General features: G+C 37.2%; 1 protein-coding gene across 1 annotated transcript in view; it reads left to right on the top strand.

Annotated features, from left to right (window-relative positions):
- Positions 1 to 13,193, top strand: part of ETNK1 (ethanolamine kinase 1) — a 30,226-nt gene that overhangs the window by 5,407 nt on the left and 11,626 nt on the right. The window contains exons 2-5 of the mRNA XM_057369522.1: positions 4,622 to 4,881; positions 5,603 to 5,743; positions 6,471 to 6,613; positions 12,938 to 13,021. Coding sequence (XP_057225505.1) covers positions 4,622 to 4,881; positions 5,603 to 5,743; positions 6,471 to 6,613; positions 12,938 to 13,021 — 628 coding nt within the window. The remainder of the gene's footprint in view (positions 1 to 4,621; positions 4,882 to 5,602; positions 5,744 to 6,470; positions 6,614 to 12,937; positions 13,022 to 13,193) is intronic.

Raw genomic sequence — 13,193 nt, 5'->3', positions numbered from 1 at the left:
AAAAAAAAAAGCTTTCACATCTTGTCATGTCTTGGAATCAGAACCAGCCCTTGCAAAGGGTGATGTATCTGTAGCATTTTATAACAGACTATTGGATGCAATTTTAAATGCTATTTATACAGAGAATATGGAGGATGTGAAACTGCATTTAAGAACTTAAGGAAAAAAAAAAACCTCAACTGAAAAATGCCCAAAACAAAACCCATACACGCCTTAAAGCTGAAGTGTTGATAGTTTGGTAGCAAAAAAAAAAAAAAAGAAAGTGACAGTGATACGAGCACTATCTGTGCTCTAAGCATTGCTTTCTGCRTGCTGCTGTCATGCAGAGCACCCTGAGAGTTCAGCAGAAAACTGCTAGTTCAGCCTCTGGCCAAACTTATCAGATAATAGTGTTGTAAACTTGCTTCTTCCTGCTTGTCTCGGTATTTTTAACACCAGATGATCTTGCTCATGRTCATCTCACCACCTCAGTCATGCAGACAGTGGCTTTCACCTGCTGAGGGTAATGAACTAGGGGGTATGGCTCTGGAGCCTGGAGACCTTTGAATGAGGTTTCTTGTAAGCTCTGCTGAGCATGTGAGAATTTATCCAAGGCATTTTCCAGTAGTTGTACTTTGCCCTTCTTTTATGAACAGCTACAGAAAGAAAGAGAGCTGCAATAGCTACAGAGAGAGAAAGAACTAGCCTTGTTTCAAGAAAYTAAGTTCTTGGTCTGTATACCTGTGGATGCGTCTGTGTCTCTGTAGACTATACTTTTCTAAAAAAAAAAAGACTAACTTAGATATACAATACAAACTTCAAGTTTTGTGAGCATTAAAGCAGCATATTATTAAAGTCTGTTCCTTTTTGGAGATCTCAGAGTCAATCTGGGGTTCAGCAGCAGATTCTGGGSAATACCTACTTATTTAAGCTGCAAATTCACATCACTGTTCTGTTTTTATGGCAGTAAAATACTGCTTCCTGCATTCTTCTCTTATTACATCCTATGGATGTAACAACTCAGTCTAGAAGAGAACAACCTGCTTGGTTTTACAGCTCTTCTGAGTCATAAGTACTTTCTACTTTGCTCCATGACACTTTTATTTCTGTCTATTCATTCTTGTTACATGTGATTGCAATTTTGTTCTCATTCTTCTCATCCTTTTAAACACCTGGAACAATGGGATTAGATGCAAGCTTTTCATGAAACACCTGCGTATGAGATGGGAGCATGCATCACGTGCTCTTTCCAGGGATCGGATAACCTAGTTAGAGTGCTTTAAGGGTAAACTGTCTCCAAGATGCTTCATGTCTTGGTTGAATTTGCTCTTCCTGGGCTCCCTTGGCCTGTCTTGTTTGTACCATGTGCTGCTCTCTAGACTTGAGTAACTTATGGTAATTTGTACCTTTCTCACCTTCCATCTGTGTTTCGTAAACAGTTTCTTTTTTTTTTTTCTAGAAAGCCTTGGATGTGATTGTGAGCACTATAAATATATTATCCAGAAATGCTTCAGAATTTAGTTTTACCTTTCTATCACCTCATCTGAAAGCATTTATTAAACTGTGAGAAACACATTTCACAGTAATTTTTTGTGGATTGCTGGAGTGTCAAAATCTTGCTGGTAGAGTTTTTTTTTTTTTTGGTTTTTTTTCTTTTTTTTTTTTTTTTTTTTTTTTTTTTTTTTTTTTGCCTTGTGTTCTGTTGTATCTCTGTATTTTTTTGTATTTCTTCCCAGAATTTTCTACTTGCTATACATTGCATTTTGTAGATTCTTCTGTCTTCTTCCATGTGGCCTTTATAGTTTAGTGATTATCTCATCCCCATCATCAGTCTGTGCTCTGCTTATTCTGTTCAGCTGATGCTTTTGCTATAGAACTCCTGTTTTGCTCTACCCCATTTCAGATTATGTTTCAGGCAGGGCCTTCTAAGCTGATTCTTTAAATACTAGAATAAAAGCATTTTGAATAAAAGAAGGAAGTGACTACTATGTTCTTTTACTGGTGGTTGCAAAAACTAGATGTTTTCTTATGATGGATTATGGAAATTGTCTTTGAATAATATTATTAGAAAAGCAAGTGAACCCTTCTTGTCTTTTAAAGAAGCAATAGCTGAAATGCTCCTGGGTGTAAATAATTATTTGTAGCAGCGTGTTACAAATAGATGTTAATAAGTAGAGTTCCTAAATTAACAGTTGAGGGAGTCCAATTTCCTTGTTGCAGATTTCTTTTTATTAGTGCTAATGAGCCTTGTTTTAAGGGGGTAATAGACCTGTGACAGAAGTTCTACTGTGCCCAGCAGTTTCTGTTCAACAGCATAACAACTCAAATTCTTGCTGTTTCTTTGCATCAGCACTGCTAACATCCGTGGGTTTTTTGTGTGGTTTTTCTTCCTGTGGGGTGTGGTTTTTTGTTTTTTTGTAGCAGCACTATTTTGATGACCTTAGAGCTGCATATTTTTTGTAGTATATTTTTTTTCTTTAAACTACATTTTGGAAGTTTTCAACTAGGCATTGCAGATGAGATACTTTTTGACTTCAACAGCTCAACACAAGTCACTTCTGCAAAGTGCTCTTTATAGTTCTTTAATAAATTCTGAGTTTATGCTGAAATACATAAGAATCAGTATCTGTATGTTGAWTTGCTATCTTAAAGTGCTTGTGTCCTGTTCTTGGCTCCCCAGCAGAAGGAAGCCACAGGCTCACTGGGGAAAGTCCAGCAGAAATTCATGAAGATGATGGAGGAACTTTGTGAATCTTTCAAATGAAGAGAGGCTGGGTCTATTTGGCCTAGAAAAAAAGGAGGCTTGCAGGGATCTTAAATGTGTAAATACCTKWTGGGAGGGAATTGAAGRARCACCCAGACTCYTCTCAGTGCCCAGTGTCAGATGAGGCAAKGGGCACAAAACAAAATGTGAATTTTCATCTGAACACAAGAAAACWMTTTTTTACCCTGAGGGTACAAACACTGGAATGTGCTGCCCAGACAGGTTGTAGAGTTTCCAGAATTTCTGGAGATTTTCCTGGGCACTCTCCTGGGCTGACTTTAGTTGGCCCTGCTTGAGCAGGGAGRTTTAACGCSATCACAGGAGGTCCCTTCYCTGCYTAGATAGTTCTGTGACCATACACTTAGGAGGGGGAAGGTTATGAACAGATACATTTACGGTACAAAGGTGTAATTTGTGATTTACAAGCGTTTTGAAACACTTCTAAGTACTGCCTGTTCRAATCAGAAGAACACTGCTCAAGCCCAGTATCTACAGTGCTAAATGGAAGTTTTCTTAGTTGCAGTATTTAACACTGTAACAGTTACTATGAAGACTGTTTCAGATTCATTACTCATTTAGAGTTATTAAAATCATAGCTAATAATAAAATGTGTCCATAAATTGTAAAGTCTTWATTTTGAGTCAGTCAAAGAGGCTTTGTAAGCAGTTTTATTTGAATGTATGGCTACCCTTTCAAGATGAAAGCTATGTAATTTGCTATACCTACTTCTTCAAGATTGAGTGTTTGCAACTGTTCAAGAAAATAGAGTACTTTTGTATCTTCTGCATCTTTGCTCAGGAGCTATTTCTTGAATAGCTTGAGCTATTTCTTTTTGTGGTGACAACTAAAACTATTTCTTTTTGTGGTGACAACTAAAACTCCCCCACTTCTTTTCTGCATTTATTGGTGAACATATCAACATCATCAAATTGGGGTGTTGGGGAAAGCAAGGCAGAAGGGCTAAAACACATTGACTAGAAAAGTCTTGTCTTTTCCTAAACAGGGAGACTTAACCCAGCTTCAATTTTTTTTTAGTAATTAAAAAAAAAATTGCTCCTAATTCTCAATTTCTCTAAACGCCTGAGATTTGGAAATAATCTGTCACTTGTGTTTGAGTGATAGTACTTTTCAAAATAAAGGTGGCTACCTCTTGAAGGAAGTGGGGGAGTAGAAGTCAAACTTTCTGAACTGTGCTTTACTGTTAAAAAAAACCGAACACAACCCCCCAAACAGTGCCCACCCTTCCAAATTCATAACAAAAACCCACTCAAACTGTCCAAGGTTCTAAAGAATTATGATACTTGTTGCCTGTTATTGATGTGTATTTTTAGCAAAAGTACTTTTTCATTAAATGTTGTGGCTCAACAGATCACTGYGTTTGTCAGTATTTTTGTTCTGGGCCTGACTTAGGGCTTGAGGGAGAAGTCATATCAGAGAGTACATGACTGGACATGAGTAAATAAGGAATTAAAACTGTTCTCATTAAACACTTAGTATTCTGATCCTGGTAAATAGGTTTCTTTTCTTTTTCAGCTGGCTTTCTGACTTCATTGCTATTAAGAATTAAAAATTGTTTATGCTATCCAACTTTGAGCTACTTTTTGCTGCTTGCTTGTTTTACTGTGAGGGTTTTGTAAGAGGATTTTTTTCTTTTTGAATTAAGGTTTTGAGGGCAAGATGGTAGAAGAAGACATAACTGTAAATACAAAAAAAATTMTATTCAAGTATTTTCTTCATGATATTTCTCTGACATAATGATTTCTTAATGCTCARTCTAGTAAACATTTGTGTTTTGGGAACTAAAGGATACTCAGCATTCTTTTCCTGCTTGTTGAAGATACGGATCCGAGTTGCTTACGCATTATTTTTGCTTTTCAGCTCTTCACAGATGGAATCACCAATAAATTAATCGGCTGCTACGTGGGTGACATAACAGATGATGTGGTTCTAGTTCGGATCTACGGGAACAAGACGGAGCTKCTGGTGGATCGGGACGAGGAGGTGAAGAGTTTCCGTGTGCTGCAGGCCCATGGCTGTGCCCCTCAGCTCTACTGTACCTTCAACAATGGCCTGTGCTAYGAGTTCATGCAGGGAGAAGCTCTGGATCCAGAGCATGTATGCAATCCCGATATTTTCAGGTAAGCTTTTTATTTTATTTTATTGGTTTTTTTTTTTCAAATTTCATAACTTCATTGTGCATTTATGAAGTTCTGCTTGGCCTAAAGGACATGGAGTGGAGTTTGAGCAGGCAGAAAATAAGTATTTCTATAAGCCTGCACTAAGCTGGTGTTCCCATTGTCTTAGTTATGGTATTTCAGTGCTGAACAAACCATCCTTGCTGCCTCCTCAGAAGATTGTACTCATTACAGGTCTGTTTATTGTGAGTATTTAACACTTGCACATCATSATTAGAGAGGTCATTGAACATGGAGGAATTGTAGGGAGTAGACTTGGTTAAAGTACTCCCAACTCTGTTTCCAAGAAATTCCTTTTGTGAATGGATCCCAGAAAATTCCATTGAGAAACAATTTGTTAAACTATTAGCAGTGAACAGAAAGTGCTGATGTCTTAAGGTKTTAGTTTTTAATGTGTGCACTGGAATGTGTTTGCCTAAAAATAGCAGCTAATTTAAATCGATACTTCTGAAGATAAGCAAGAGTAGACTGTAAATGCAGGTGAAGTTTGTGTGCTGTAACTGAACTCCAGTCCTTCCCACAGGTAATGATCCTAATGATCTTTTGAGTCTTGAAAGATGCTGCCTTATGGCTGTGCTATTCCTATTTAAATCCTCTTTGAATTCCTATGCTGCATCTTTTAGAATTTTTCACTTAAATAAAACATTAATTTAATTTTTTTTAGACTCATTGCCAGACAGCTTGCTAAAATCCATGCTATTCATGCACACAATGGGTGGATCCCAAAATCCAATCTATGGCTGAAGATGGGGAAATACTTCTCCCTCATACCCACAGAATTTGCAGATGAGGAAGTAAATAAAAGGTGGGTATTTAATCATGTTCTTTCCTGAATTCTCATTCCTTCTGCTGGAATTTACRTTTGTACAGTATCATCAGACTTCATAACACTCAGGAAGCAGACTCCAGCTTAAAAATATTCTTCATGTGACTTTGAAATCATGGATGCCCTTCTTGCTGCATTGTAGTTAAAGAATGCTCTGGCAAAGTGGTTTTTCTTTTACAACATCAAATTCTTAAAACTGAGAAAACATGAATGGGTAACTGAAAATATAGAGGATACAATGGCTATTTAAGTGTATCAATTGTGACTAGACTAAAAATTAATGTTCCTTTCCTCAGTATAGATACATGTAGTACCCAATTCTGTTGTGTATTCTTCTTGGAGGAAGTGATGTAATGTGAACAGAAAGTGAATGAAATTCATGCAATAATTCYTCTAATCTTTACACCTTTACAATGTGCAGGAGTGTATTCTCATTCTGCTCCTGATTTTTGGACTACTATCATGTTTGCAGCACAGATAATCTTCAGAGAATTGTTTTCTGGGGAGGACAGAGAAAAACCATTGTCCTAGTTTGACTGCTGTTGTGCCTTGGGAAAGAATGCCCTGATGTGGGAGAGTGTCTGTTGAACTATTTGCAGGAAGAATGTGGAGAAAAATAATTCTTCAAATAATACTTCATTACAAAGGCTTGATATGGAACACACAGTATGAAATGCTAACTCTCTGTTTCCTTATACCCGAGAAGGTTTTTAAGTGATATTCCAAGTCCTCAAGTTCTTCAGGAAGAGATGGCCTGGATGAAGGAAAGACTGTCAAATTTAGGATCACCAGTGGTGCTCTGTCACAACGACCTGTTGTGTAAGAATATTATTTACAACAAGAAACGAGGTAGGTGTTGAACTAAACAGTGAGTAGCCAAGTGGCTTTTTCTGTGCCATAATTGCATGTGCTACATCAGTGGTGTTGTTTTACTCACTTATATGTTGGAGCTTTTAAGACCCAGTGTAATGGTAGTGATACRTGTGTAAATACTAAGTTGCTTAATTAGCTAATTCTCATCTGTATGTTACTGTAGAGAGGAAGGAAAGCAGTGTTCCTTGCTTTTCTTTAATGAACTAATGAACTTGTTAATCCCCAGCTTGCCTGTATGGGCTTCAAAGTATGCAACTGCATGTTAATTCTATTCTGGCTGTATAAACGTTCCAGGAAGAAAAGAAAATCATGCAACTATAGAAAATAACRTAAAAATTGTCTCCTGTAACACGTTTTGTTCTGGTTTGTGATTGTGGGGAGTACCCTTTCATGATTAAGTATCTTAGTGATATTTACTGCTACAATCAGTAGCTCASTTTGTTTTCTGCATGAGGTACACAGACATCTTAAAAGATTTCTTTTGTAAATACGTGCTTTGTTTAAACAGTTCTAGGCAGCACACATCTTGGCAAAGATGAATTACTTTTTTGTTTCTRTTACACTCCATTTAACTCCTAGTTCCTGTTACTAAGATCAGTTAGAACTTCCATATAAACCCACAGCTTATAGATTTTAATAGTTTGAGGTTCGGTTACTAAGTGAATCAATCAGATAYTAAACAAGGCAAACTTGCAACACTAAAATGGCTGTTATGCAGTAAAAATGCACAATTTTCCTCCCATTTCAAATAGCTGGGCTCAGCTAAGTGCAACAAACAAATCAGATTACAAGGTTTTCTTTTGAAGTAAGATTGACATATTCCTTCTAGTAGCTGCATATTTTTGTGCCAGTTGGGTAAGACTGTTGATAAGTAGGCCCAAAATWAATGAAGTAAATAACTGAATGGAGCTGAAGCCATCAGTTATTATTGGTCTTTGACCTATTAATGTGCCTTAGCTACTAAAGTAAAAAATAACAAAACCAAGCTGGAGCTGGTTCTAGTATGAAAATTGGCTGTATGTGATAACACTTTTCTGCCTCATATGTGGATTCTGCATAATTTCTTCATCACTGTGTGAATTGAGGCAATAAACTTTTTTTCTGTYTTGTGTGMAAGTTTYSCTCTAAGTAATACCACTTTTGAATGTAATTGCTAGTGCTTTTAGTTACATAGCTATATACACATGTGTATATATACACCCTAACAATGCTATTAACATAAATTTTAAGTTCTGTGAACTCAGTACCAAACTTGAGTGGTTTACTGAGTTTCAGTGATGGGCTATTGTTCTGCTTAAAAAGTAAAAGGGAGGAAAGCATGAAAGGTGTACAAAAAAGCAGACTTGTGGTCTTATACACTTGGAGTTGTGATACTGTAACACCAAAAATAGATCTATTTTTTCCATGTGGGTTTTTGTAGTGCTGAAACTACCTTGAGTTTTGGCATTCCAGAGCAGACCTACTGAGGTAAAAGTAATTTTTATAGTCACTCTTCATACTAGAACCATGCAACAAAAAGACAAAAAAATCTGAGGAATTCCTTTAAAAGGTTCACTATCATGGTCAACAGGCTTGAAGCTCCTAATTGAAAAACAAATGCTGTGTGCTTTTCTTTTTGTAAACAGAATGGAGGAAAAAACATTGCCAGCAGTACATCACTTGTGAGCAATCCTACAGTAAAAAGTGTGTGAGTGTTTAGAGTTTGGGGGCAGGGTGGGGAGGAGGGAGATGTGTAAGATACCTCGGCTTCAAGCAAGCTGTAAACAGCTGGGGGAAACACTTGGAAATATGAAATAAATATATTATTAAACTTATGTTTGAGTATTGTACATRTACTGTGTTGTAAAACTTGTGCAATCTGGGTACAGTAAAGAGCACTTTCATAGTAACCAAACCTCAATGCCCTCTGTAGAAAGGATGTTTGCTATTTGAAAACTGTTTTTTATACCACACTTTTTACAGAGTATAAACCGGAAGCTCAGCTTTAACTGCAAAGAAACATGTATAACTGGAATTGTGTTTAGCTGAGCAAAAGCTTTTATTGGTATGCAAGTAATTTTGCAAGAGCACAAAATAGAATCTTTTTGAAGATGAGCCTCACTAGCAGTGGCATCAGTCTGAAAGTAKTTAACAGCTTTGGTGAATGCAATACTCTGACTAAATTCACTCTTCCATCTGCAAAAGCTASTGTGTATCCAAAAGACCTTGGTGACCCTCAACTGAAAACAAGAGAGAATTGATTTTCTAGATTCACTACCTTTATTTTTCCTTTACTCCTCAGTAAAATTTGTGCAAAGCTGGTAGTAGAGTCTGGCTTTTCAAAAGCTGGCACAACCAAAACCTAATGTATTTTTTTTTAGTAATACTAAATTTTATAATTTTGTTTGTGAATGCTKAATTTGCACATTTACTAGTCGGTGGGGATGTGTGGGTGTGTGTTTAAGTTACAAACTATCAGGATGTGTTAGGACTTGTGTCCAATGCCGTTGGAATAATTACGGTGTGTTCCTGAGCTTTGCCTTAGACTTGTCCTGTGCATTAAATTCACATTAAGCTTTCAGACTTGAAAGAAAAATCACAGTCATGCCACATACTGCTTTTAAGAAAAATCAGTCTCCYGTCCTGAACTTTTATTTATGAGACTGGAAGAGCATGTTGAGTGCTAACTTCATTTAATGGAGTTTCTCTCATCTGATTTGAATTAGTTCCTGCTGTGGCTGAGAGCACTCTGCCTCTTGCTGTTTTGTTAATGTCCATTCTCAGTCACTCAGGATATGAAAATCTGCAAGTGTTACTTTACATAACTTATAATTATCACTGTCATCTGCTTGTTGAAGGATATAGCTTGGGGCTTCACATTGYTTTTAATTGCAGTTCTGACATCAGGAATACTCAAAATATGCTTGAAGCTTGGTACTGCTTATTTATAGACCTTGTGTTTTGATGTTCCTAAATTTGTTTGGTTGTTTGTTTTGTTTAATTTTTTTTTCCCAGCATGACCTGGGAATTTCCAAAAATACCTGATGTTTTAAGAGTATTCAAATACTTGCTATTCAACAAGATCAAGTATCACAATTCTTTTTYTCTGTTTTTATATGTGCTCTTTTTGAATAGATGAAAATCAGTTGGCAGGAAGTTAAGTGTGTAGGTAGATGGATAGTTTTGTTGTGTTTATTCCCTCTGCCTACCCAATGTTTTCTATGATCTTTGGTAGGAGTCTGTGGGTGCTCAGTGCTTCTGAAGACTGAGGTATGTTTAAGGCTTCTGGTTTTGATCTAAAAACCTGTTTTGTTTTGCAGAGCTCTTTCGGGTAKTTTTAGCTAAAATTATCCATTGGGTATGTGACCTGTTCGTGAATTTTCAAGTATGTTCCTGGCATAGATCCTTGTCTTTGAAACTGCTTTCTAGGGGCTCAGTGGCTCACCTGATGAGCATCATTCAGCTGTGGAAACTACAGCCAGGACTTGGACAGGAGAAATGCTTTCCCTGTTAAACCASTAAAAAGGAAAAGCAGCTAGAAGGAGAGGTGTGCTCACCCTCCTGCCTGTCAGAACAAGAGGAGATGTAGCAGATGCTTTGTTGATTACTACTTCATCTATTTAAAGGTGGATTTCTGGGGTATGGAACACAACATGAATTCCATTCTGTACCTCTTTGTGGAGTATGTTGTATGTTGTCTGCACTAGGAAATGCCTGGACAAAAAGGAATGTGTTTCAACTTGAATATTCCACACCCTTAGCATGTCGATTCCTGATGATAGCAGCACCTTCTCTAGAGAGATGGCAGAGCTTATTTTGAAGTTGTCTCACGCTTCAATAAAACACAAATACACTTAGACCAGTTGATCTGCCTGCTCCAGGGATATTGATGGGATGTACAAATTGTGGATACCTTTTAGAAACCTTGGAACAACAGCTACCTGCTAAACCAAGAGTGTAAGCCATAGCCTTTAGAGAAGGGTCTTTGTCATATGAACTGCAGTAATCTTAAAACTAACTTCTGATACAATGATTATTTGAACAATTACTGCAAACTTTCTTCTGCTTTTTCTAAAGCAGGGTAGATGTATGTATGTGTATGTATAAGTACATATATCTGCTGAATATTTGTGAAGCAGCAAACTTTAAAGCTTTTGCTTTTTTTCATTTCCACCAAAAGAACCATGCATCTTCAGTTTGAGCCTTCATGCAAAAATAAACTTAAAGGTTGAGTTTCACAGTAGCATGAGTCTGAAATGCATCAGTCTAAATGCAAGGCTTTTTTCACTTTRAACTTTTGTCTTATCAAATGTGAGTTTTTCAATATTTGCTACAGGCTGGGTAAACCCTTGTTCCTGCATTGTGAGGACAGTGCCTAGTAACAGCCCCACCCATATCTTGTTAGCTTTAATTTCTGCTTGTATGTAGTATTCTTTATGTGTGGAAATATGTTTTTRAAATGTTAGCTATAACTAAAAATTCCTGATGGCACATAGAGGTGTTCTAGGTGAAATCTGCAAATGAAAAATTTAAAGTATTTATGTCCATATTTTACTAGCAGATTTTTACCTTCTGTGTTTGCATTTTATGTGAGGAAGGAAGAAAAAAMCCCTCCTCTTAAAACAAGCAATATAAAATGTTTAGGAGGCCGAAGGGGTTCAGGAGATCAATTGTGCAGCAGAATGCCAGCCAGGGTTGGGGTTTTAACTTTGGAGGTGACTGTTTTGAAAAGCAGCACTGGAGAACCAATGGGAAGAGCGAGCCTGTGAATCTTCCAGTCATGCAGTGGCAGTTCATCTGTGACAATAAGATCTTGCCCTCAGCTGCTGTAAGATTTGCCCCTTCAAAGCTCCAGAGAGCGTCAGTTTTTCCACTGCCAACAGAATTTCCTGGGAGGAGTTTGCCACTTTTCAGGGCTGTTGGTTTGTTAGAGCCGAAAAGATTTAACATCATAACCTTGGTAAGCAATCCTCTCTTTCAGTGGGAGTAAGAATGAACTCAGACTTGGAGCATTTGTGACTGTGTGATTGTATTTGTGTTATAGAGTTTAATTTCCACTGTAAGTGCATAGACAAAAAGATTTGTCCATCTGAAAAACATAATGGTGTTAGTAGTTCAAATGTGGCAAAAATGAACTGCATGGGAAAGAACACTTATAAAAAACTTCTTCTGTGCTAACTGGGTCAGGAYTTTAGTGAAACTATTTTATTTGAGATGTTCAATATTCCTAAACCTCTAGGAAATAAATATATACACATATATTAATGTGTACTTAATTTTGACTTGGTTCTTGGTTTTCTTTTTAACCTAGAGTTTTAAGTCATGTTAAAAGATTGTTCATTGTAATAGAATGTTTGTGTTAATTAAATATGCAGCTAGTAATAAAAAAAGTATACAGAGGGAAAAGGGTGCAACTGTGAAAAGTACCCATTTCAGTATAGCAGCGAGRAATGTAAGGTTTTACTTTTTAATGTTCTAGTGCAAACAGATCTTATGAAACCCATTRCTTCCTTTTCTGATATTTTTAGTAATTTTGCTGATTTCCCTTAAAATGCAAGAGCTCTAGCTTTACCTAATCCCTCCCRGTAACGTTTTGAATATTTTATGTGCTGTAGACATTCTTGAGCAGCTTCAGTGCTGTATTATGTGAAGTGAAGCATTTTCCCCAGCTTCACTGCAAGTAAATGTAACTTGGAAACGTTTGGGGCTGTGTTTTGTTTCTTTCTCAGCCCTCCTTTAGCACGATGCTACATAGTTTGATAACTTTGAGGACTTWAGAATTCTGATGCTTTCTTGAGACAAGCTTAAGCCAGCTGAAAAAGGCAACAATTAAGAATAGTCTTGCTCTGTAAGAGTGGCTGAGGAAGCAGGAAGTATCAGCATGTTGCAATGTGTTACTCCGCTGTGGCTGCACACTTACCTGGCAATGAACAGGACACTTATAAAATAAGGCAGGGAAAAGTTSATCTGCTATTTCTGCATAAAGTTTAAATAAAGACTGCTCTATTCTACTTCTCATTTTGAGGGCGAGGGAGGCCCTCATGTGGTAGAAGTTAAAATTGAAGTTCTCCTACTCAGGGTTGAAGCAGAGAGAATTGTAAGCTCTAAATTTAAGAGCTTTCCTGAATGAACATTTATCCTTAAATATATTGTAGGCATCACAATCTTACCCTGGAATGCCTGAGTGCACACAACTGASTACAAGATGGGTGTGTGGTCTGGTTTTGTTTTCCCCCAAAAACTTCAAAGGACACCAGAAGATTAGGGCTGTGACTTGTTTTGATCTGGACTCTGATGTTGCTGCTGTTGTCTCTCACAYAGGTGATGTGCAGTTCATAGACTATGAGTACTCTGGGTACAACTATCTGGCTTATGACATTGGAAATCACTTCAATGAATTTGCAGGTAAGAAGTGGTTTGTGAGATAAAAGTTGACTGGCTTTATTGAAAACCCCAGCAGACTCATTCTTGCACATTCCCTTTGTGTATCTAGTTATGTGTTTACAGCTGTCAGCTCAAGCTATCAGAATGTGTTGATGTCTCATTTTGCAGGCCAGGTATGCCCTTTCTTTGCAGC

Source organism: Malurus melanocephalus, unplaced genomic scaffold (assembly GCF_030028575.1).
Source record: "Malurus melanocephalus ecotype Western Australia unplaced genomic scaffold, MMel_1.1 scaffold_112, whole genome shotgun sequence".
Lineage (NCBI taxonomy): Eukaryota > Metazoa > Chordata > Aves > Passeriformes > Maluridae > Malurus > Malurus melanocephalus.
This window is presented reverse-complemented; position numbering and strand designations above follow the sequence as displayed.